General features: G+C 41.6%; 1 protein-coding gene across 4 annotated transcripts in view; it reads left to right on the top strand.

Moving 5' to 3' along the window:
• GRAMD1C (GRAM domain containing 1C) overlaps positions 1 to 25,504 on the top strand; it is a 63,319-nt gene extending 37,815 nt beyond the window's left edge. For all 4 annotated transcript variants that reach the window (XM_081004322.1, XM_081004321.1, XM_081004324.1 and 1 more), the window contains exons 7-18: positions 1,303 to 1,421; positions 5,395 to 5,518; positions 7,612 to 7,783; positions 13,183 to 13,326; positions 14,180 to 14,298; positions 15,516 to 15,658; positions 16,223 to 16,326; positions 17,348 to 17,524; positions 20,635 to 20,692; positions 22,116 to 22,226; positions 23,471 to 23,576; positions 24,922 to 25,504. In XM_081004322.1, coding sequence (XP_080860448.1) covers positions 1,303 to 1,421; positions 5,395 to 5,518; positions 7,612 to 7,783; positions 13,183 to 13,326; positions 14,180 to 14,298; positions 15,516 to 15,658; positions 16,223 to 16,326; positions 17,348 to 17,524; positions 20,635 to 20,692; positions 22,116 to 22,226; positions 23,471 to 23,576; positions 24,922 to 24,999 — 1,455 coding nt within the window. In that variant the 3' untranslated portion in view covers positions 25,000 to 25,504. The remainder of the gene's footprint in view (positions 1 to 1,302; positions 1,422 to 5,394; positions 5,519 to 7,611; positions 7,784 to 13,182; positions 13,327 to 14,179; positions 14,299 to 15,515; positions 15,659 to 16,222; positions 16,327 to 17,347; positions 17,525 to 20,634; positions 20,693 to 22,115; positions 22,227 to 23,470; positions 23,577 to 24,921) is intronic.

The following is a 25,504-nucleotide window of genomic DNA, read 5'->3' as shown; positions in this document are numbered from 1 at the left end:
TACTATAGTGGTACCTCGGGTTACAGACGCTTCAGGTTACAGATGCTTCAGGTTACAGACTCCACTAACCCAGAAATAGTGCTTCAGGTTAAGAACTTTGCTTCAGGATGAGAACAGAAATTGCACGGTGGCAGCACGGCGGCAGTGGGAGGCCCCATTAGCTAAAGTGGTACCTCAGGTTAAGAACAGTTTCAGGTTAAGAATGGAGCTCCAGAATGAATTAAGTTCTTAATCCGAGGTACCAATGTATATTCCATAGGCCAACAAAGGCCTTCTGGCTATCAGGAAAAAAAACATTTCTGGTCATTAAGGACCATTGAGGTTCTCCAGTTAACAATCCTGGCCACTCACAGTGAACAGAAAGTGCAGTTCACAACACTATTGTGTCACATCTCAATGAGGTGGAGGAAATCTTCTATTTCTCCTAGGCTAGGAGAAAGCATATTTGGAAAGTTTTTTAATGCTTCTGATGTTTGTCAGTAGTTAGGTACAAATGGCAAGCGTACTTATGCTTTAGTGAGTTTTATACCACCCTGTGCGTCCTGCTTTAACATTAAACATGTAATCCTAGTACATCATTTCAAGGCAGGTTTGTGAATATGTTCTGGCAAGAGAGGAGACAAGGGAGAAAACAGTTCAGTGATGGTTAATTCATGATCAACATAGGATCTGATTTTTTTTGTTAACGTAGTGAGCTATCTTTGACTCCTGTGTTTGAGTTGGGTAACTCTACATTGCTTTGGTTCACATTCTATTTTGCTGTTGTCACTATGCTTGGAGCCTCTTCAGCAGTTGAGTGAAGAAGCCACTTGACCTGTAGACAGCTGGCTAAGAGGGGATTGTGGTATTGTTGTACAACTAATGTCAGCCGAGAGGATGCAGCTGTTCACAGCAGTTAAAACGACTTGGAGAAGGTTTTTTCTAAAAAAAATATTTCAGGAATTGGGGTGGGAGGGGGCAAAGACTATAGTGGTCTTGGATCTCAATAGCCATATGGAAAAGTACCGGGAGTGTACTATCTTAAAGATAATTAATCTATAATGATGGGTTTGTATTGTTAGTTTTATGTTAGAGTTGAAAATGGGTGTTAGAGTGAAAGCTCTGTTTCACATTTTTATTTATAAATGCAGCTAGATATACTGTGGATCATAGATAGAACATTACTAGCAACAGGGATTATTATTTTTTAAGTGAATAAGAGCATTTGTTACCTCTGCTTAAATAGGATATAACTTTAAAAGACAAGCCATCTACTGTGGTTACTGACCAAGCGTACTTAATTTTTTGTTTTGTGTTTTCCAGAGACTGACCAAGCAAGAATTCTGGCAGCTTGTACAGCAAAGCTATGGCTCTGAGCTGGGCTTGAACACGGAAGAGATGGAAAACATTTATTCTTCATCAGAGGAGAATGGACAGTCAAGGTAAGAATATGCTGCAGATTACCACAAAGGAAGGTACATATTATTGGCATCCCATTTTATGCAAGTCATTTGAAAGGCTACTATTGAACGCACATAGAGTTTTGCTTATTAGTGGTGTTTTCATTTTTCGGCACGATCCTCTTCCTATGCAGATATAAAGCAGGTATAACTTCTATTTTGCCCTTCTAATTCCGAGCTAGTTTAGAGATTACCACTTGCTTGCTTAGATTGATGAAAAGCTTGTATCCGCGGTGATGCTGGCTTGCGTGTTCAAGCAGTAGCAACACACGTGTTGCTGGTTGGATGCCAAAGTACCGTATTTTCGCCCTATAAGACGCACCAGACCGTAAGACGCACCTAGTTTTTGGAGGAGGAAAACAAGAAAAAAAATATTCTGAATCTCAGAAGCCAGAACATCAAGAGGGATCGCTGTGCAGCGAAAGCAGCCATCCCTCTTGCTGTTCTGGCTTCTGGGATAGCTGCGCAGCCTGCATTCGCTCCATAAGAGGCACACACATTTCCCCTTACTTTTTAGGAGGGAAAAAGTGAGTCTTATAGAGCAAAAAATACGGTATATTGGGAACTTTTAGTGCAAACCATGCAGCAGTGGCACTGCTACATGCAGGTGTTGCATAGGGTAAAGAGCATGTAAATGTTAACTGGCTTCCATGTCTTTCTGCTACAGGGGTAGAGCCTTTTGGCAACTTGCATGAGCAAGTTAGTGATGATATCTAAACCAAACTGAAAAGGAATGTGTGGAAGTATGATGCTAAATATCCAATGAAAGGTGTTTTCAAGGACTTAGCATATTCCTTTTCGAAGGTGCTATTTTTACTTGTCTTGGGGCTGACGCTTACCTAATAAGATCATGTATACATTTAGCAGTTCAAGTGCAAGATCTACTTTATCTGCTCAGGTTTCATGGGAAGAGAAGGGAACTTCGTCTTTTGAGTGTCCTTTGTGGAAATTGTTTATACTTTGGATTCATTGAGTGAGTGGACTTCTGTGTTAAATCAGTTTTCTAGTCAAAGAAGCTCTAGGTAATATATGGGTATGATTCCTTCTATTAGTCCCTCTTGGTGTGTGCATGCATAGGCACACGTGCATGTGCACGCACGCACGCGCGCACACACACACACACACACACACACGTACATGTATTTTTGCTTCATGTACAGTAAGTAAAACAGTTGAGTTCCTTTGGTTGCAAGAGCTTGAGCAGACGTTAACTTCTATCCTTCTATCACATCTGTTGTTTCACAGCAGCTTTAAAATGTGTTTTTGCTTTAAAAAGACGAAGCCTACATCACTTATTTCAGCTCTTGACAATACCAAGAAGCTTTCTTGTTTATGAAAAATGTAGTTTCTGTAATATTACAGCTTAGTAATTTTTGTTGCATCCTTCACAATATTGTATAGAAATGTCTTAGTACTTTTATATACAATATTGTGGTGAAGGGTAGAATGCCAATTATTCTCATCTTTAATGATGCCTATAGGCCAGCCAGCCTTCTTCAATACAGTGCGCTCCAGCTACTTTGTACTACAATTTCCATCAGTCCAAGCTAGCACAGCCGTTGGAGAAGGCAACTATAACCCTTCTGTTTTGTGTCTGTTTATGTCTGTATCCCCACATTTGGGGGGTATGCATTAGCAACCCTTAACACACAAAGATTCTAGAGTCAAGCTTCCAAGAGGCTCACAACCCTGTCCTTCTTGCTGATTAAACACATTTTTCAAAGGCTTGCTCATAGACTTTCTTCTCCTCCCCCCCCCCCACTAGCCACTGTGGGGCAGCAAGAAATTCCTGGGTCTGAGAAGGTTGAAACTTTCCTCTCCTAGTTTTTGGATCAACATTTAGTGTTGGCAACTTTCTATAAGGAAATGATGTTTCTGGTGAACATGATAACCACATTGAAACAAAATGCTGTCTCAACTTCTAGTGCTATGGATGCTAAACCACCAGAACCGGGGTATTATACTATACCAATCCTAGGGCCTCAGGAATCACTATGACCCTGTTTTCTTGAGTGCAGAGACAGCAAAACATGTTCTTGAGAGTGCTGCTAGCCAGGAGGCTGCTGTGGATCACTGGGAGAATCAAGGACAGTGTCTTGCACACCCAGCAATGGTGAAGTAGAGACACCATGTCTTTCATAACCCTTGACACCATCCCTACTATTTGCATGCATGGGAATTCCAGATGACAGTATCTAATCTGTGCTGCTGAATATTACCGCATGCATGCCACTTTGAATTCACATCCTCTTAAACTGGGTCATGCTTCATGCTACCACTTTAAGAATCAAGGATCTAGGCCAGTGGCTGGTCTCAAAACACTTTAAGACTCCTGTGCCATTGCAGTCCACTGATTGCAAAGGTTTGACAGAAATGGACCAGAGAGTACAGAAGTGGGCAGTAGAGAGTGCTGTGTGCATATTGCTTTTGGCCACATCAGCCTTGGTTTATTCAACTGCTCCACCTGTCAAAGAGGAGAGAATAATCCAACACGGAGGCAAGATCCTGTACTGAGATGATGAGATGCCTGCATCTGGCAGCCTACTGTAGTACCTAACAACTGCTTTTTCAAAAGGGATCCATCCTTCTAAACTGTAGCAAACCACATAGGATTCATGACTCAATTAAGCTAGACAAACACAGTTAGTGGCCTGGTAAAATGCACTCTACTCCAGTGCCTAATTTGGAGCCTAGTTTTGACTTCCTGCTTTACTTACAAGGACAAGGGATTATCCTTCTCCTTGAAAGTTTGCCTCTGTGTAGTTTCGGCCAGACAAACAATGGGACATTTTCTTTATTTGCTAATCCCTTATTGAGGAAATTCCATCATAGCCTTCAATTCCATTAAAATCTATTTTTGGTACTATATTAATTGATGGCGAAGCCTTTCAAGCAGAGGGCAAGCTGTGATTTTCTTAAGAGAAAATCCTTGGTAAGCCTTTTAGGAACCAACAAGGGTAGTATCTACATTCTAACCTAATGTGGACTTGAGTACCTGCTTTCTCCTCTAAGCATAACCAATTTAATTAATAATAGGGAGATGGCCCATGATCTTGATGTCTGGAGGACATTATTTCTTTTTACCTGGATTATAAAAATCTGCTGATGAAAATAGGAGAAGCTGTATGTTTGCAGTGCTCTGGAACTGTGTGAATTACCTTTGCCATCATCACACCATTTCCTAGTGAAGTTTGAACTAACAACAGCATTTTCTCCTGGCCGGTGTGGAGGACTAATGGGATCCAATGGATTCCTGAATGCCCTGGTTTTCTTCTTTCCCAGTGGATTGAGCTGGCAATCATGCTGAGACCCAACTCTGTTGTGAAAAAGCGAGATGCAATGGGCCATCAACATGGTTGTTCTCGGAAATTTATTCTGCTCCCTGTCTTGCTGTGGGCAGTGAAGGAAGCTGGGTCATGGCTAGTGTGGAAGTTGCGGAAATCTCTGTGTAAAGTCAATCCAACAAAGATGAGAGCTCATAGTTATGCTTACTGTGTGACAGTGAGATTGGCAACGAAGGGTTATCTAAAGTAGGTGAGAGAGACTAAGTGCATATTTAGGCATCTATAAGGAAGCACTTTGACATTTGTCCAAATTCTGTCCTGACTTTAATCTCCCTTGTTGATATCTCATGCTGTATATGACTGCACAAAAGATGATTGGAAAAATAAGCTAGAGGTAAGGAACTCTGTGCTCTATTCATACAACAAAGCAGCATTAATTTCCATCTTCATGTTACATAAGTTAGTTGTACCACTTTTGACAAAGTCTGAAAAGCTGATATTTACTCAAAGGCACAGGAAAATAAATGGAGTAACTTGGCGGTAATAAGACTGGATGTCTTAAGGCTGAAATGTTGCACTTGCCACATTGGAATTCCAAAATGGTAAAAAGTACTAACAATGTATGTGAAATAAGTGTAAGTTAACTCTGCTGCTATTTTTGTCTCTGGCAGATCTAGCCTTTGTGACGAATCTGGGGATAAGGAGTCACCTAAAGCAGTTGGTGTAATTCGAGAACCCATTGCTCAGATACTTGAAGTTGAAACGGAGTCTCTTAATGGAAACATACGGACAGAAGTAAGCTATGAAGGAGTCTCTGTACCCCCCTCTCTCACACCCTCAGTGTACAACACTAGCAGTGTAGGCGAACATGGGGTAATCGGGCTGACTGCGGCTTTGCCACGTCTGAAGCCCCTTTGTTTCTCCGACATGCCCTCAGAAGGTATCCTATGCTACCTTTGTAGCTGGAATAGTGAATTACCGTATTTTTCCGCGTATAAGGCTAGGTTTTTTTCCCTAATAAATTATGTCAAAAATTAGGGGGCATTTTATACACGGATAGTGCCGAGGCCATTTTCTTAAATCTGAGTCCCCCCAAATAGGGAACTTCTTATACATGGGGGCATCTTATAGATGGAAAAATACAGTATTTCACACTGTAACCAATGAGAAGGGAAAAGAAAAAGTACTTCTCAATCTGCCCATAGGAAAACAGTGGGAGAATAGATATGGTAATTGCTCTTCCAGTGCATCTTCCCTGCTCCCACTCCCACAATTCGTTGCTAGAAGTTGTCTTATAAAAGTATTTTTGAGCAACTTGTGGTAGTCCTGTCCTCCCCCCCCCCCCCCAGATTTGAAAGGGAAGTAGAAATCTATTTATCTATTTTCTGCTGCACATCATGCGCTGTATATGAACACTTAATGAGCTTACAAATTTGTATGGGAAATGAAAAACAACAACAATGGAATCTTGAGAGCCAGTGTGGTATAGTGGTTAAAAGCGGTAGTCTCGTAATCTGGGGAACCGGGTTCTCTTCCCCGCTCCTCCACATGCAGCTGCTGGGTGACCTTGGGCTAGTCACACTTCTTTGAAGTCTCTCAGCCCCACTCACCTCACAGCGTGTTTGTTGTGGGGGAGGAAGGGAAAGGAGAATGTTAGCCGCTTTGAGACTCCTGAAGGGGAGTGAAAGGCGGGATATCAAATCCAAACTACTACTCCTCTTCTTCTTCTTCTTCTTCTTCTTCTTCTTCTTCTTCTTCTTCTTCTTGACATTGTCCTTGATAGATTAAATCTTGTTCTGATCATTGTGCCTCTGTGTGCAATTTGAGTTGAGATGGGTGGGAATACTTCACTTCAAGGCATGCTGATCGTTCCCATATAATTAATTTGAAATCCAGATTTTTTTGCTCGACACATTTCAGACTGCTAATTCTGTTATGATATGTAATACCCATATCTGCTTTCACTCCCACATTTCCCACATTTTCCTGGCATTTGAAATCTCTGAAGTTTTGTTAACGACAGATCTGAAGTACTCTCATTATCTTAAAAATATATCAACATTCTGTTCGGCACATAATTCTAATTTAGTATTCACAAAGTTTCAGCACTAAGCAAAATGTGGTAACAATTACTTTACTTCAGTAACTACTGCAATAATTAATATTTATATAACATTTTCCCCCACACCCACTCAAGGTGCTTCATACATATTTATTATAAATATATAATGGAAAGTTTAAAAAACAGAGCTGCTGTTAACCCTTTTAATTTCAATAGGTTTTGCATGGGAACTCTGTGCATGCTCCATTGAAATGAACAGATTGCACGGCAACAGTGCTTGGTGCATTTTATGCAGACATCCAAAAACCTGTTTTATAGAACCTGTTATAAGGTAAAGGTAACGGGACCCCTAACCATTAGGTCCAGTCGTGACTGACTCTGGGGTTGTGGCGCTCATCTCGCCTTATTGGCCGAGGGAACCAGCGTACAGCAGGTCATGTGGCCAGCATGACTAAGCCGCTTCTGGTGAATCAGAGCAGCGCACGGAAACGCCGTTTACCTTCCGGCTAGAGCAATACCTATTTATCTACTTGCACTTTGACGTGCTTTCGAACTGCTAGGTTGGCAGGAGCAGGGACCGAGGGGATTCGAACCGCCGACCTTCTGATCAGCAAGTCCTAGGCTCTGTGGTTTAACCCACAGCGCCACCCGCGTCCCTAGAACCTGTTATGAAGAATGCATATTTTGGGGCCTATGTGTTCAAGAGTTCTTTCTGCTGTTCTTTCTTTTTTATCAGGAAACTGTGAATAGTAGTCCTAATACAATTTTAACTGTAGCTCCTTGGAAAATAAACGTGATGGACTATGTGGATTCTCTCTTTCACTAGGGCCCTGAGTTAGAGGAATTGCACTGTGATAAACAGGATAGGAGGAGTTCTCTGCTTCCTTCAGAAAGGAAGCCAGCTGATGTAGCACAACGCAAATTTTCAATACAGTCACCGGATCTAAATGAGAACTTCGCTCAAGAGAAGAGCAGTGCGTCAGAAAGCGACGAAGAAGGTAAGTTGTTTCCATTTCATAAACAAAGTCCTTAAAACCTGGTCCCAGGAAGGGACAGCTAAAGTAAACAAAGGGTAATGTGGAAGCATGAAATCCATGGGTCTGCTGTACATTTACGCCATTTATTTCCAGCATAGGTAGTTGTTGATAGGCGGGCCACTGTGACTATGCTAGCAATTGCAACTCTGCTGCTTGCATCAGATAATGTCATTGAAGTCTTATGCACTCAAAGAAGCATTGATGAAAGCACAAAAACTGCATTTAAAAACAAAGGTAGAGTAGCACTACCAACAACCATTACACTATTGTCCCTCTCTGCTGTATTACTAACCCTGATGTTGGCTTCTGATGATGCCCTCACATTACTCGTTCATCATTTTATTTGTACGCTGCCTTTCCATTCTTAAAACTGTGCTCAAGTTGACTTGCAACATAAAAAATTGCATAATTACAAGCTTAACAAAGGTAATGGTAAAGGACCCCTGACAATTAAGTCCAGTCGCAGACGACTCTGGGGTTGCGGCGCTCATCTCGCTTTATAGGCCGAGGGAGCTGGCATTTGTCCGCAGACAGTTTTTCCGGGTCATGTGGCCAGCATGACTAAGCTGCTTCTGGCGCAACGGAACACTGAAACCAGAGCAGCGCACGGAAATGTCGTTTACCTTCATGCCGGAGCAGTACCTATTTATCTACTTGCACTTTTGGGGGTGCTTTCGAACTGCTAGGTTGGCAGGAGCTGGGACAGAGCAATGGGAGCTCACCTCGATTCAGGGATTCCAACCGCCGACCTTCTGATCGGCAAGCCTGAGAGGCTCAGTGGTTTAGACCACAGCGCCACCCATGTCCCATTAACAAAAGTAGTCATGGGCAATAAATAAAACACATCAGAAAGTTTTGCCAGTCTCATTGCATTCACACCAGTCTTCCCCAGCCTGATGGTCTCTAGACGTTTTGGACTGCAACTCCTATCATCCTTGACCATCGTCTATGTTGGCTGGGAGGTGTAGTTCCAAAAACTGGAGAGCACCAGTTTGGGAAAGGCTGATCCACACAACCCTCCCAACTCCAATAAATTTGAGTTACTGTGTTGCTTGGCTATATTGACATAAAAAGTGAGATTGGCAAAGACTGAAATGTCTTGTTTCAATATTGCATTTTGCAAATGGTACATCTGTCACTTAACGGTATTAGTTGCCACAGAAATCTGTTGCTTTGGAATATGGACAGTTTATTTTTAACGTAGATAAGATTCGTGTTGCACAGGCAGGAAGGGTTTTTTTTGTTAGTACTTCTGATTATTTTTCAAAAATGTTTGAATGATCTCTGAACTAAAATGAATATACAGTGGTACCTCTGGATACGCACAACTCTGGTTGCATATCCTTCAGGATGTGAACCCGGCAAACCTGGAAGTATTTTTCTGGGTCTCATAGCATGCGCAGAAGTGCTCTATGTTCCACGTGCATGTGCAGAAGTAGCACCCCCGGTTGCGAATTCCTTGGGATCCAACCAGAGCTCTGGAACGGATCCCGTGCACAACTGGAGGTACCACTGTATTCTAAATGTAAGCAGTGTTCAGCTTTAGCTTTCACTTCATTTTCACAGTTACAGATAGGTAGCCGTGTTGGTCTGCCATAGTCAAAATAAAAAAAAATCCTTCTAGTAGCACCTTTAAGACCAACTAAGTTAGTTCTTGGTATGAGCTTTCGTGTGCAAGCACACTTCTTCAGATACACTGAAACAGAAGTTGCCAGATCCTTCTATATAGTGAGAAGGTGGGGAGGGGTATTACTCAGAAGGGTGGTGGGAATGGGAGATTGGCAGATAGCTGAGATGAGCCTGCTGACGACTCTTAACGACTGTAATAGGTCTTACAGGAAAAGGCAAGGGGTGAGAAGGTGAGAAATGGCTTAGTCATGTATAATGCCAACAGTGTCCTTCAGCTCTCTATATTGGACAAACAGGCCAAACCTTACGCCAAAGAATAAATGGACATAAATCTGACATCAAGAATCACAAAACAGAGAAACCAGTAGGAGAACACTTCAATCTCCCAGGACATTCTATACAAGATCTCAAAGTAGCTGTTTTACTACAAAGGAATTTCAGAAATAGACTGGAAAGAGAAGCTGCTGAATTGCAACTCATTACCAAACTTAAAACCATGGAGAGACCTGGTTTGAACAAAGACATTGGATTCTTATCCCATTATACATGACTAAGCCATTTCTCACCTTCTCACCCCTTGCCTTTTCCTGTAAGACCTATTACAGTCGTTAAGAGTCGTCAACAGGCTCATCTCAGCTATCTGCCAATCTCCCATTCCCACCACCCTTCTGAGTAATACCCCTCCCCACCTTCTCACTATATAGAAGGATCTGGCAACTTCTGTTTCAGTGTATCTGAAGAAGTGTGCTTGCACACGAAAGCTCATACCAAGAACTAACTTAGTTGGTCTTAAAGGTGCTACTAGAAGGATTTTTTTTTATTCATTTTCACAGCCATCCCTCTATATACAGCTACGGTTTGGCAGTTTCTTATGTCCTTAGTCTGATGTTGGAGAGAGGCATTCAAGGCTGGGCTGTCTTTGCTTCGATTTGTTCAGTCTGTGGCTTCTTCCTTTGTAAAGACCTTCAGGAGTGTTGCTGAGAAACTTTGCCTTGACCATGTGGTTGGGAGCAATTAAGAAAATAACCTTGTCCACACTGACATCCAGGTGCTGTGTTTGGCCTAAGATGAGATGGTTATATTGCTAGTTACCATGTGCAAGGATTAGCTTTTGGTGTGCCCAGATAAGTAAGTGCCACTTAGCTTTGACATGCCAAAAGCAGAATTCTGCACATTCAGGCAGGTGTGTGCGACTGATTAGCCCATACTGGGGGTAAAGGGAGTGAAAGGCTGCCTTGCATTTCAACAGTCATGCAAGTTAGTTTCCAAAAAGTACTAGGAAAAGCTTTTAAATATAGCTACGAAACACTCACCCCCAGTTAGCTGAAATGAAGTGTTGTATGCAGTGGTGTCTCTTTGCTGAATGAAACGCACTTTGATCAAGCAGAAGCTGCCATCAACAAAACAGCAAGGCAGTTTTTGCTAATTTGCCTTTCAATCTCCTCCAGTGCTGGAAAACCCTTCAGAACAGCATGGGAGGTGGTGCAGGGAAAGGGAGAATCAACAAAATCCACAATTCCCATTCTATTGATGAAAGCCTCTGCTAAATCAAAGAGCCTTCTGCCAATGAAGACCATTTGATGCAATCCATATTGTGTCATCCACTGAAGGGTTATTAGTGAATACTCTTTTTTCCTACATGAGTGCCCATTGACAGGGATCACAGGGATATAGGAATGCAGTGAATGTGCACAGGCTCAGTGTGTTCCCCAGGGGCCATTATATAGGTCTCCTTTCTGCAAGCAGCTGAGCTTTTTATAAGGGTAAGCATTTTTTTTAAAAAAATGTGTAACCAAAACAGCAACAACCACCCAAGGAATATTATTTGCAAGATAAACACTGAACCTTGTCAGGAAACATTTCCTTACCTTGTGGTTTGTTCCTTTTCGTTTCTATACTGCAACACACCTCTCTGGCAGTGTGAGCAACTGCACAGAGCGAGTAATTGCTTGTGATTAGTGGGCTAAGAGGCATATCTCTATATTAAAGTCTCCAGTGACATGTGCACCTTGTCATTATGAACGTACTGACATTCTGTACCCTAGTACTTTTAAGTTTAATTTCCTGATTTTGATTACAGCACAAAAGTGTTCTTGCCCCATTCTTTGCTAGTATGAATAGATATACTTTTTTAGATTCTAAATGCAGTGAGCATGACTCTGTAGCAGCCAGAACTGTAGATCATGTGGAAAATAAAACACTTTTCATTGTATTCACTTGCATTTATCATGTGGGTCGATGTTTGCCTCTAATTACCACGCCTGGATATTTTAGGATATTGCAGTACTTGTCTATTGTTAGTATAGAGAACATTGCACCATCTCAGATTCCTCTCTGTGGTATTTGCTTTCAGCAGTCATTACTATATGGACTCCACTGCACAAGCACCACATCTCAGTTTTGTACTGTAGTCCTGATTTCTCTCAGTACTGAGAACAAGATGAAGGATACTCTTGCTCTTCTTTTCTTTTCTCCCCTCATCACCAAAATATGTTAGGTCTGACTTAACTTTTACTTTACTTTTGGAGAATGAGAATCAATTCAGTAGTTATTTATTCACTCTTAAATATTACACACAGTGCTGCTATCATGCCATTGCCTATATTCCCCCTCACTGTGTGTGAAAACAATACAAAACATATAAAACATAAACAACATACAGTGGTACCTCAGGTTACATACGCTTCAGGTTATATACGCTTCAGGTTACAGACTCCGCTAACCCAGAAATATTACCTCGGGTTAAGAACTTTGTTTCAGGATGAGAACAGAAACCGTGCTCTGGCGGCGCAGCAGCAGCAGGAGGCCCCATTAGCTAAAGTGGTGCTTCAGGTTAAGAACAGTTTCAGGTTAAGTACGGACCTCTAGAACGAATTAAGTACTTAACCTGAGGTACCACTGTAATTGTAATAATAACATCCTTTTTTAAAAAAACACAAATATATTACGGTCAGCCATATCAGTATAAGTTTATAAATTAAGACTACTGCCTAAAAACAATACTTTATAATAATAAAAAAGTTTTAAGAGTCCATCTGAACACTACCAAGGAGTGGTATATCTTAGGGAAGGGAGTTTCATAGCCATGGAGCCGTTGCAGAAAAGGTCCTGCCCCCTGTCCCTGTCAGCTTAACCTTCCTTCCTGGTGGGCAAATGAGGCAAGCCCTTGTAGCTGTTCTCAAATCCCTGGCAGGTTCATATGGATTTAGGCAGCCCTTTATGTAGCTTGATTCCATATGCAGTACACTATTGCTAAGGGCATTAAAGGTAATCACAGTACTTCTGAGCTTAATTTCTCTCTGTCTCAGTCTCTCTCTCCCCAGCCAAGCTGAACTGGCAGACATAAACCTAACAGAGAACAGAGAGTAGCAATCCTCTTGCTGTTTAGCACAAGAGTCAGTTACCAGGTGTCATTCTCTCAAAGTCTTGAGCCTTGGTGTAAGATGAAGGAAATGCTTCTTTCCTCTAATGCTTGGCATCGTGTGTTGACATTCCTGCTTGTACACCTGCATTGGGTGCGTTTAAGCTTTATCTGTTCATGTACGACTCTTCTTATGTTCTTTGTAAGATAGCAGATTGTCTCACAAGTCTACTCTAGAGACAATTTACTGTTCTAGAGTGGTGTACTAAATTTGAATTTTGCAAGAAATGTTTGTTTTCCTTTGGGTATGTTTTACTGTGTTTTGCCGCCTGTTTGCCTGACCTCTACTTTGTACACTTCCCTCCCACAGATGAGGAAACATTCCCTGAGAGCGACCTCCATGGAAAACTCTTTATTAATCGGGTTTTCCGCATTGGTGCAGATAGGCTGTTTGAAATGCTTTTCACTAATTCCCATTTCATGCAAAGATATTTTAGTACCAGAAACATAACAGGTAAAGTATTATTCCTTTTAAAATTTACATTGAAATAACTTTATACCCTTTCATGGAAAAATCAGTTTGTTTATTTGGGACCAATAGGGTTGCCATGTCGTTGAGGTTTCCAGACGTATGGCAACCCTAGGGACCAACACACTGTGACGTGAAACCACAATTTGATGCTGGTTATTCTTATGATAGTTTTCTCTGTAAAGTAAACACCTAGAATTCTCTCCTTCCTTGAGAGCTTTTCCCACTGTAGATGCTCCTTCTTTGCAAGTGGATTCACCTTTTTCAAGAAGCAGTGATGTATTTTTGCCTGTATCCCCTTCAACTGATTCATGATTTTCTTGTCCTCTTGGGCTGCTACCAAAGATGACAAATTATGTCACTTCTTCTCCCTTTGTAACATGCAGTAAAACCTACTTCTTTCATATTGCTGTGTTTACCTACCCCAACTCCGCATAAGTGGCCACCACTGGGGAGAACAGAGAAATTTGCAACAAAATGATGTCAAGAAACAGAAAAGTCTTGCTATAAATTACAGATGATTGGGTTATGGAGAGACCTTGACATAGGCCATCACTATTGACAGTAGATCCAAGCTCCTTATAATGTGTAGTTCTATAGTTAGATGGATACATATTGCAACCAGTGACCAAAAACTCATTATTGTTTATCAGAAATGACTATATCTTGATGGCTGCATATTTTAACTCATTTTACACACATGGAGATGCAAGGCGTAAGACAAGTTACCTATGATTCCTGGGTAGTTTTGTTTCCTCCAGTCACTTTCAACAAGTTTAAGGATTAAGATGATATGTGTAAATGGCTAGACATGATTGATTACATGTTTTGGGTCTAGATGCTGTAACAACCCCTTGGAACAGAGACATTGGAGGCAATCAGCTGAGGACCATGACGTACACTATTGGGCTCAACAATCCACTTGTTGGAAAATTCACGACTGCAACAGAAAAGCAGGTACAAAACTCTGTTGGGGGTTATTAGTTTATGCCAACTATGTTATAAGTTATGCCAAGTATGGAAGTTGCCTAAAACACCAAGTTTGTAAAGGTGTGGGATCCTATAGCAATGGCCAAATGGGCAAAATACGTAAGAACAAGAGGAAAGCTTAATAATGGATCCATTTTATTGACAAGTGAGCATGTTTTATTGAATTTTGTAGATTCAAGTTAGTATTGGTGTATCTTTGTTTCAAAATGAAGTAAAGGGTAATAATGAAATACTTCAATAATCAAATTAAGAATACCTGTTTAATAGTTTATTTTGAAATAGATTATCATTTATGTTTATCTCAGCCTATATATTGGCTGGGATTGTACGTAATACAGTCGTACCTCTAGATGCGAACCGGATCTGTTCTGGAGCCCCGTTCGCATCTAGAAGCAAACGTAACTAGCGACGGCACGTCTGCGCACGCTGCTTTTCTGCACATGCGCGTGACATCATTTTGAGCATCTGCGCATGCACAAGCGGCGAAGCCTGGAAGTAATGCGTTCCATTACTTCCGGGTTGCCACAGAGCGCAACTCGAACGCTCTCATCCCGAAGCACGTTCAACCCGAGGTATGACTGTACTAAGATAGACCATGTGTAAGTATGAATGAATGAGTGTGCAGGTACTCACAGCAAAAATCATGGCCACTTTAATTCTCCCCATTCCTGCTACTTCTGTGCTTCCCAGGGCTAAACCAAGGTTTGGCTTAGCATTATATTTAAACCTGGGCTGATGGTTTGTCTCACTTCAGACAAACCATGAGCTGTAGACAAGGTATGTTCTTGGCTTCTCTGGGAGAGACAAACATTGGTTCCGACATAAGGCTAAACTCCTTATTTGTACTTAACCATGGTTTGTCTTAGTCAGACATAGGCAAATTTGGCCCTCCAGATGTTTTGGGATTACAGCTCTCATCATTCCTAGCTAACAGGACCAGTGGTCAGGGATGATGGGAGTTGTAGTCCCAAAACATCTGGAGGACGGAGTTTGCCTATGCCTGGTCTTAGTGTTGCATGCAAAGCAAGCCATTGTGGGGTGACATTTTAAGCATGCTTTTGTTTCAGCTGTTTTAAGTTTATTGCAATATGGTGAGGGGGAAAATGTTTTTGCATGCATAAAGTCATTATTTAAATTATTTTTGAACTATAATCTTAAAAAATCTTCTTTATTTTTTCTAATAGGTCCTGCATAAACGGAGCCACAAAGATCATTGCTATCGGATAGACACAGAGGTGGTGACACACGATGTACCTTACCACGATTACTTCTACACCGTGTATAGTTATTGTATTGTTCGCATGTCCAGCCAGAAGTGCAGACTACGGTGAGGCATTTTGCATTGTTAAATGGGGAAACTGGAGGCAGTCAAAAACGACTGCACTCGGTTTGGTAAAACTGGTTCTTCTGCACAAATTTCTTTTGCACAAATTCTCTTCCCTGTTTACTTTGGTAGTTGGAAAACGATCTGTTGATAGAAACAGGCGTTTACTTGTTTCTTTGCTTCTATTTTTGCCAGGGTATTGAACAGACCTATAAACATGTGTTGTGAGCTTTCTCCAACTGCCTTTTCAGTAGAGTTCATCATCAGGTTACAGCTGGCAGTGTAATCTATAATAGCCTTTTAAAGCCAGTGTGTGTGTGCACTCGAAAGTACAGTACTGTGTTCAGCATAGACCAAGTCTTCTATGCATCTCCTCCTTTTGGCTACCGCCATGGGTGAAGAAGGTGTTACCTAGTGACCATGCCTTTGCCTCATGTACACAGCTTGTTGTTTTGAGCTGCAAAGACCGACAAAATTGCTCTCATAGTGGGTGGAAAAGCATGCCTCTGTCCTTAATGTTCCTTGTATTGCAGTCAGTTGCTAACCTTATTATTCTTTTTGCTGCAGGATCTCCTCAGATGTGAAATACAGAAAGCAACCATGGGGGCTTGTCAAGAATATAATAGAGAAAAACACATGGGGTGGGATAGGAGAAAACTTTAAGCAACTTGGTAAGTGCTGTGTCTCCTCCTTGCTGATGATTCCAAATTGCATTCATAGCTGTGATATTTGATAGCACTGCATAGTTCTACGTGGTGGTGCGATTTGCAGGATTTTCACAAGAATTATTCTTTAGAACAGCCTTGGACCTTCCCAGCTTTTAGAAACAGTTTAAAGACTGTTTCTTAACTTTATTTATTACCTTTTGGTAGCCTTCCAGCAGATGTGTCTGCTCTTGAACACTGCTTATGCAGTGACCCATCGAGTACCATTGGAAGATAAGGTCAAAAATGAAGCATCAAAACTCGGCATTAAGCTGTTCATTTGTCTTTCATAGTATATCTATAGTGATACCTCGGGTTACATATGCTTCAGGTTACATACGCTTCAGGTTACAGACTCCGCTAACCCAGAAATAGTACCTTGGGTTAAGAACTTTGCTTCGGGATGAGAACAGAAATCGTGCTCCAGCGGTGCAGCGGGAGGCCCCATTAGCTAAAGTGGTGCTTCAGGTTAAGAACAGTTTCAGGTTAAGAACAGACCTCCAGAATGAATTAAGTACTTAACCCGAGGTACCACTGTACATCGCATCATTAGAACACTGTTATTTCACTTTCAACCAACTGTTTGTGATAACCTGAAAGTAGGGCAGTAGCAGAACCTTATTTAGGCTCTGATAAATTATTTCCCATGCACCGCAGTAAAGCATTACTTGTTGCAGGTAGACCAGCCTGCTCATTTTTATGTATACTAATAAACTGCCTGGTGAATGCAGCCTTGCTCACTGTTGGTTTCCCCACTCCCTTTTTAAATAAGGCCAGCACCTGATAACTGTTTTACTGGTTTGTCTCTCCACGTGACGTCTTGAATGTAACATTTGGGTTTCCCAATGCATCATGTGCTTCCTCCCCCCCCCTCCAGTCAAAGACCACCTTTCAAATATCCTGGAAAATGTCAGTATAGAGTGTTGTGAATTTCTGAGTGAAAATAAAATGAAAACTGAGTAAGAAATAGGATGTTGTTCCATTGCAGAATCGGAATTGCTAATGGAAGAATATGAAATAAACAAACCTGTAGAGGATCCAGTGAAACTTGGTGTTTTGAGGAGGAGGAGGTGGACTTTACAAAGGAATGTGGGAGAGATACTTCCTAAACGTTCTTCACAGTACTCTTCGGGGGAGACAGGTGCACCTTCCCGTGGTGATGGAGGTGGGTACTACAAGCAGGAGTATTGGTTTTGACCATTAACTTAAGCCAAAGGAATTCCAGGGATGTGCTCGCGTGAGAGCCATGCATTATATAGCACCTCTGCATAGCTCATTCAGTTTCATTGCCTCTCCAAATATGGCATCTCTGAGGTACATGCAGGCTGGTACAGTCAACACAAGGGTGGTGGTTGTGCAGCTCACACACAGCTCCTATGCAAAGTTGTGCCTTTTCCCGCAGGTACCGTCTCCGATGCTTCCAGGTTCAGTGCTATAGTGCTGAATTGTCGGTGTAGGAATTGGCTGCACAGAGATGCCTTTGGAATTATTATTATTTTTTGAAATAATTTTTATTTGATTTTACAAATATAAAATTATAACAATACAAAATGCATATCCATATTTGGAAATTCCTCTGAATCTATGTACTTCCCACCTTCCCTGTTGTGGATCCTATTGTCTACCTTTTCAACTGCATATTATTCAGTAATCCATATTTTAAGTCGCTCCATTTTGTCCATAATATTTGCTACATCACAAGTGTTATTGCAATCCTGCTAATGTTTTCATCTGCCTACAATGGTCTCCCAGATAGGTTACAAATTTTCCCTATTCTTTATTAAAGTTTTGGTCTTCTTGGTTCCTGAGCTTTCCAGTCAGTTTTGCCATTTTGGCATATTCCAATCAGCTTAATTTGCCATTCTTCCCTGGTAGAGACTTTGTCTTCTTTCCATCTCTGGGCTAATAACATTTATGCGGCTGTCACTGTATACATAAAAGGTCTTTTCTGGTCCTTTGGGATACTGGTACCTACAATTCCTAATAGAAAAGCTTCTGGGGTTTTTTTTTAATAAAAGTTATTTTAAACATTATTTTTCAGTTCATTATATATCATTTCCCAGAATGCTTTTATTACCTTACACGCCCACCACATATGATAAAAGCTGCCTTCTTTTTCTTTTGGAAATTTCTTTAAGACTAGCTACCCGTTTTTACAAAGCATCCTATTGGTAAATACAGTGTATTTTATTTTACTTTGCAAAAAAATTGATTCACATTTCAGAATGTCTCAGATTCATTTGTCTTCAGCTACTTAATGTGTGCTTACAGCTGCATTGTGGGATCTGTGCAAAATATGCAGATTTCAGGACAGGGGCGATTGGACCAGTTTTTTTTTCCCTTTGCAGTTTGCACAACCGTGTATTTGAGATTTATGTTCCAAATGTCATTCACAAGACACTACTGGATGACTTTCATTATTTATGCCTATGTATGTGTTAGTGTTTTCCTTCCATCTTCTTACCATCTAAACCTTCTTTTGAAATCAGACTTAGTTTCATTTAATTTCTGGGATATTGAAACTCATCTTGTTGCACAATTGCCCTTTCAAAATTCCATATGCTAGTCAATTGCATATGATCATGTACTGGCTGATTTAGAAGATAAATGACTATTTTGAGGAACATATGGCACAGTTTAGTGTTCCAAGAAGGGTGAATGAACTAAACGAAGCAACTTTAAATGAGTCTAAACTGCTAATGCATAGCTTCATTCAAGGAAAGATAATACAGAGAAAAACAATACAGAGTGTGCTGCAGAAACCTTAAAACTGTTTGATCCCTTTCATTATTTTAGTAGTTTTAAGCTGCCTCCTAGATTTTTTAATCAGTCCACTCACTGGTGCTCCAGCTTCTCAGATGAGAGTGTTTGTGTCAATACATACACTGCAATTATGATGCATACTTGCATGCCGGAACACGAAATCTGAATTTAAAAAAAGGTTTTACTCAGTGTTATACTAAGTGATGTGGGGAGGGGGTGGCCAATTCAGTTTCAGCGAAAATGTATACACTCTTAACTTTAATCGCATCCCTTACCCTTAGTGGCTACAAAAAATATTGCACTCAAATATTTGTCAAGATAATGGCTATTTGTTTTAATGGCCATGGGGATGAAAGAAAATGAGCTCATGAAGTGTAGTAGAAACTGGTCATCAAGAGAAACCTAAGTTGACAAGTGAAAGAGAACATTCAGTGCTGATGTCATTCTGTAAGTCTAGTGTGTGCTTCATACCTGACCTTATCTTTAGGGTGGCAATCAGTCCAACTGCTAATGTCATGGGTGTGTTCTGATCTAATGCCTAACCTAGTTTGTTACCCTGGTTTGTATGCAAGCACCAGCCCTAGTTTGCCTGTTTGGACAAAAAAGGCAAATTATGGTTTGCTGCAAATAACAAAAAGGAGGACATCTTGGTGTGCAAGTGAGGAGGAGTATGTTGACCAGCCAGAGGCTTACCAGCACTAGTTGTAGAACACCAAAGTATAGAAATATCCTATGTGGGTATCACATGATTTCCTGGTTCTGATTTGTGAAAACTAGTTGAGTGTGTTGCCTATGGAATTTATCTTTGGTCATAAATTTCTTTCTGTAGCTGATGCATGTTTTACTTTTCCTGGTCTCCACACACATCAGGATATATTGGAATGCTGCTTGGGATGATTAGATGGTTTTTCTAAGTCAGTGTCCTAAAGTAGCTTCCCTTACTGCCACCTCTGTTAGCGAATTGTGCACTTGTGTGGTATCAGAACTGTGTGTAGGTCTCACCTGTAACTTCTGGCAGAGGGCCTCATTGTGTAACCATGAGAGAGAAAAACCAGCTTACCGGGACGTAGGCTGGAATTGTGAGCAAAGGCAGGTAGAAGATTGGGCAGTGGACAGGTATGTGCACAAGGCGGAATCAATCTATATGCAGCAGCCATCATGGTAGAATTCTGAGATTAATGCAAGACTATTCTTACACTAAAAGTCTGCCTATTACATTGTAGTGGTAGATGTTTCAGGCCCTTTACGACTCTGGAGGAGCTTCCATTGCAACAAGAATATCTGCCTACCGTACTTCTTGCTGTGCATGTCAAATAAACACACTCTACATTAAATTTGTATTTTGATTGCAAACATGAGCAGCATCTTTCAGTTCAGACAAGAACCAGAGCTGCTCCACCATTGAGAAGGGGTGGGGGAAAGTCTTCAGAAAAGATGCACGTTCAGGTGAAGTTAATCTAGTTTAAGAAGATGGATACAGTAGACTTAATAGTTGCTTTTCTTGCCTTATAGGACCAAAAAGGAATGCTACAAATAAGACCATCACTATCATAGTGGTAATGAGCATCTTGTAAGTACTTTTTTGGCATTTAATTTGACTTCATTTTTCTTATGGCGAAACATATTGGGGAAAACATTTTTCCCTGGTGGCATTTGAGTGAATTTCATGGAAGTTGATTTTGCAGAAAGGAGCTTTCCTAAGCCATTGTCAAATTAATTCCAAGTTGCTCACATTTTTAACATGCAGGATACTGACATATAGGTGCAAGTGATGAATTGGCTTCAGAGGAAATATATCCTGGTCACAATACACATAATCCTTTGCTGGTTTGGCAGGTGGAGACAGGGAGTCATCCTGACTCCCAGAATCTTTCTGTAAGATTATAGGGCAGCCTTCCTCAACATGGTGCCCTCCAAATGTTTGGGGGAGGATTGCTTGGAGCTAGTCCAAAACCCATGGAAGACACTAGCTTGAGGAAAACTGGATCAATGAAAGTCAGGGACCCTCTCTCATCCTCATGTTTTCATCCCAGTGTGTCTGCATGCAACTCCAGCTCCCCCCCCCCGCTAATGATTTTCACATATATTGTGACTGTATGTGCAGCAGGAATGGGGGAGAATTCAATTCAGTTCGCATTTAGAATGGAATCTCCCTAATCCACACCTTCTGAAACAATCTGAGAACTGAAACACAGCCATTCCTCAAAATTCAAACTTCTTCACATCTTACAGTACACTTGTCTAGCTAAGTAACGGGTGCAAAAATGCAAATACTGGGGGGGGGGGGTGAATTAAAATGCATATATTCATGAAAATAACATAAAAAATGCAGTATGTTAAGGGAAAGTGCTCTGCAAAAATGAATATTAGCAAAAATGGTAAAAGGTAAAGGGACCCCTGACCATTAGGTCCAGTCATGGCCAACTCTGGGGTTGCCGTGCTCATCTCGCTTTATTGGCCGAGGGAGCCGGCGTACAGCTTCCGGCTCATGTGGCCAGCATGGCGAACCAGAGCAGCACATGGAAACCCCGTTCATCTTCCCACCGGTAGAGGTTAAGATGAGAGCTTGTGGACTAGCCTTGATCTCCCTGGTCTAGTGTAGCTTGAACAATGCCAACGCTCTCTCATGCTAGCTCTCCTTTCAATACACGTTTTAAAATGAGAATATTATAATTTATTTTGCCCAGTGAAAAGTCTTAACCATCTTGCCAAGGTTGACATGAAGATGATCTTTCCTCTCTAATCTTACATGCTTTTCCCTACTGGGGTAGTCTCTGTAGCAGGGGTGGGGAATTTGTGGTGTTGTACTACAGCTTCCATTGGCCCTGACCATTGGGCATAGTGGCTAGGGCTGATGGGATCTGGAGTCCAGCAGCCATCTGGAGGGCCACAGTTTCCCCATCCTTGCTGTTTAGCCTCTTAACTACTGTGATGCTAGAAACATGAAACAGAAAAAGTGATAAAAACAGCCTGGTTTCTTTCTTTCTTTGCAGCTTGCTCCTACTGGTTTTGCTAAATGTGACGTTGTTCCTCAAACTGTCCAAGATTGAACATGCAGCTCAGTCGTTTTACCGTGTTCAGCTTCAGGAAGAAGGATCTGTAAAGTGAGTGGATTTCTGCCCACCCCACCCTCATGTTCAACTATGCCTCATTTGTCAAATATAAGATACCAAAACAAAGCAAAACAAAAAAAGTTTTGCTGACTTCACATTACAGAGCTGGTGTAGTTTAGAGCAGGGGTCGGCAAACTTTTTCAGCAGGGGGCCGGTCCACTGTCCCTCAGACCTTGTGCGGGGCCAGACTATATATTTGGGGGGGGGGGGATGAACGAATTCCCACAAATAACCCAGAGATGCATTTTAAATAAAAGGACACATTTTACTCAGGTAAGCCACCCCCCCCCCACGACTCTCCCCTCCCTTCTCCACAGCACCGGACGAACCCCAGTGGCTGCTTACCTGTGTCTTGCAAGCAGCAGGGGCTAGCAGTGGTGGGATAGTGCGAAAGGGCTCCAGAGAGGGGCTGGCAGCAACAAAGCCTGAATTGAGCCTGCTTACAATGGCGGCCGCTCGAGAGCTAACGCTACTGCTGCTGGCACCAACAAATCCCAGCCACCTTGCTCTCTGCTCTAGGCAGGGCAGGGAGAAGCCAGGAGAAGGGAGGGAGGAGGCGCCGCCAAACACACGCACTGGCACAGCCTGAACGATCAGATCCACGCGGCGATTCATGGACCATCTGTGGGCCAGATCCAGAAGGCAACTGGGCCGGCTCCGGCTCCCGGGCCTTAGTTTGTCTACCCAGAGGCTAAGAGGGCCAAGAAGCACCAGCTTCAAATCTCACTTTAGACACCAATGCATTAGGTGGCTTTTGGGGAAGCTGCTCAGCCTGTGTTTTATGACCGGAATGGGGAATATTTTTCAGTCCAAAGGCTGCATTCTCTTATGGGGAACAGAGGCAAAAGTGGGTGAAGCAACAAATACAATTCATTCATTTGTACAGTAGGTAAATTCAGAGGCGTCTATAAACACTGTCCAGGCAATTAAGACATGATTACAATTCAGTTCAAGGACACAGTCCAGCCATGCAAGAGCACCTGAGGAGGGCAGGGGCGTAGCGTGGGAGTGGGGGCTGTTGGGGTAATTACCCTGGGTGCATTGGGGGGAGCGCTGCTCACACTGCCCTCCCTGAGCCAGCCCTGCAGTGTTTTGCAAGGCTGGGATCTGATCGGAAAACATGTACATAGATCATGGTAGTAATGTGTTAATTAGGCGAAAGCAAAGTAAAGAATGGGACTACATTCTTTAAGGACTGTAAGGCAGCAACTTATCCCTGCATTTTCTCTTCTCAGTTTAGCCTTTAATGTGGCATCAAGAGAAAAAACTCACCAGCAGGACAAAGATCAAGTCCAGCATGTCAAAGGAGTGCTGAGGGACTCTATAGCATTGCTTGAACAGGTGGGTGTTGCTGTTTCTATTATTTGGTCCCCGTACATGTGAAAACGAAACGTGGGATGTGTGAAAAGATTAGTGCTTTGCTAATAAAAGAATTAATAAATCACTTCCGTATTTGGATGCTATGGCCTCAGGCTTTCAGGTATTAACTAGTGAGAATGGGATACAAAAAACTGATTGAGATTGCTTGAGAAAGAGAATATTAATATTCAAGAGCTTGAGATAATTCCAGGGCTGCTATGAATATTTAAGAACTAAGGAAGCTTTGAAGTTTAAGATTTGCCACAATGTATGTTTGTGGCATGTGTGCTAATGAAATGGAACAATAGTAAAGGTGATCAAGAGACAGTACTCCTTATTAAAAAGAACTTTCTTTGCATCCCAGTAAAACTTACAAAGGAAACATGTCTTTAAAAACTATATTATTTAAAGAATTGCAAGTTCTACTGAATGAAGCTCAACAACCTCATACACATATTTCAGATTTGGTAAGATGTAGATTAGAGAATGGGCTTAATTCTTTTATGTATGAAAGCAGATACAGTATGAGGAAACCCATGTCACTCTGTTGCCCATAGGTACTTCAGAGTAGATTCTGCTGCTGCTGCAATCATAGAATCTTAGAGTTAGAAGAGACCAACTCTAGTCCAACCCCCTGCAATGCAGGAATCTCAGCTAAAGCATCCATGACAGATGACCAATCAATAGACAATTTTGAAAAATGATTATGCTTGTTGTTACATGTTACATACAACTAAGGGTTCTCAGGTTTCCACTAGGACATCTCTAGGTGGGTTGTCCTCTAGTTCATTTCTGGCATTCAATTTAAGTAGATCTCTTATGACTTGTGCCTAGTTGTTTGGGTTCCCATCCCTTAAAATACAGTTGCAGTTCATCTGTAGTAAGCACTCTGTTAGTACATAACTATTAGTGTGGGGCAGGGTTGGCAACACAAAGCAGCATTTTTGGGCAGCCTCCCAAGTACCAAGTGCAGCTGATGCTATTTACACTGCTGCCCTGACGCCCATTTTCCAGAGCCCAGTGAACACTGGGTCACTGCCATTTTAGTTGCCCACAATCATCCAAAGTTGACATTACCACTCAGTCACATCGTAAGCAATTACAATGGCAGCCGTCTGGCACTCATTTTCAGTACCCAAATACCTACCTGTCTGGTGGAAATAAATATGAAGAGAATAGACCACGTAATCCCATGGGGACACCAACAAGGGAAGGCAGCCCATAGTGAGGGTCCCCTCAAACTTGGAGCTGGTTCTGCTGAAAAGTAATTAGATCTCTTTTTAGAAACAATTCACTGCCTAATTCTTGTCGGATTTTATTTCTGTAGCTGAAGAATTCCCTTTCTATGCTCCAAAGTAGCTTTGATCACCTAAACAAGACCGACAGCAGGAAGCCTGAAAGCTGATGTCACCAAAGGAGAATGAAGATATTTTGTATTGAATGTGAAGCTGCTTATTTTTCTCACATTTCTGCTCACAACCACTTGCACACCTTAGAAATATATCTATAAAATGTGTTCGTTTTTAAAGCCATTAGCCTGTGAATTCTCTTGATCCACTTGACATCTTCTTGTGAGCAGTTCCCTGAACTGTGAATACCTGGTGTGAATGAGTAAGAACATTGTGTGGTCTGGTAATTATGTGATATGCAAATTGTAGGGGGAGAATTCAGCAAGCAATGTGATCTGTAAAAAAAGTAAAAAGTAAAAGTAAATTGGACTCACATCTGATGAGAAAATCATTAACATTATGAAGGATGCAGCATAGATTATCTTGTGGAGCTTGTAACACCCAGAAGTTCTCCATATGGTCTTTTTCCATATTCATGCAACAATTATTCAAAAGTAAGCAATTTTAAAGGTCTGTACATATGTTCTAGAAAACTATTTATAAATCTGAATTTTGAACATA

This window comes from Podarcis pityusensis, assembly GCF_964106645.2.
Source record: "Podarcis pityusensis genome assembly, chromosome: 4".
In the NCBI taxonomy this organism is placed as follows: Eukaryota; Metazoa; Chordata; class Lepidosauria; order Squamata; family Lacertidae; genus Podarcis; species Podarcis pityusensis.
Note: the sequence above shows the minus strand (reverse complement) of the source record. Positions and strands in the feature narration are given on the sequence as shown.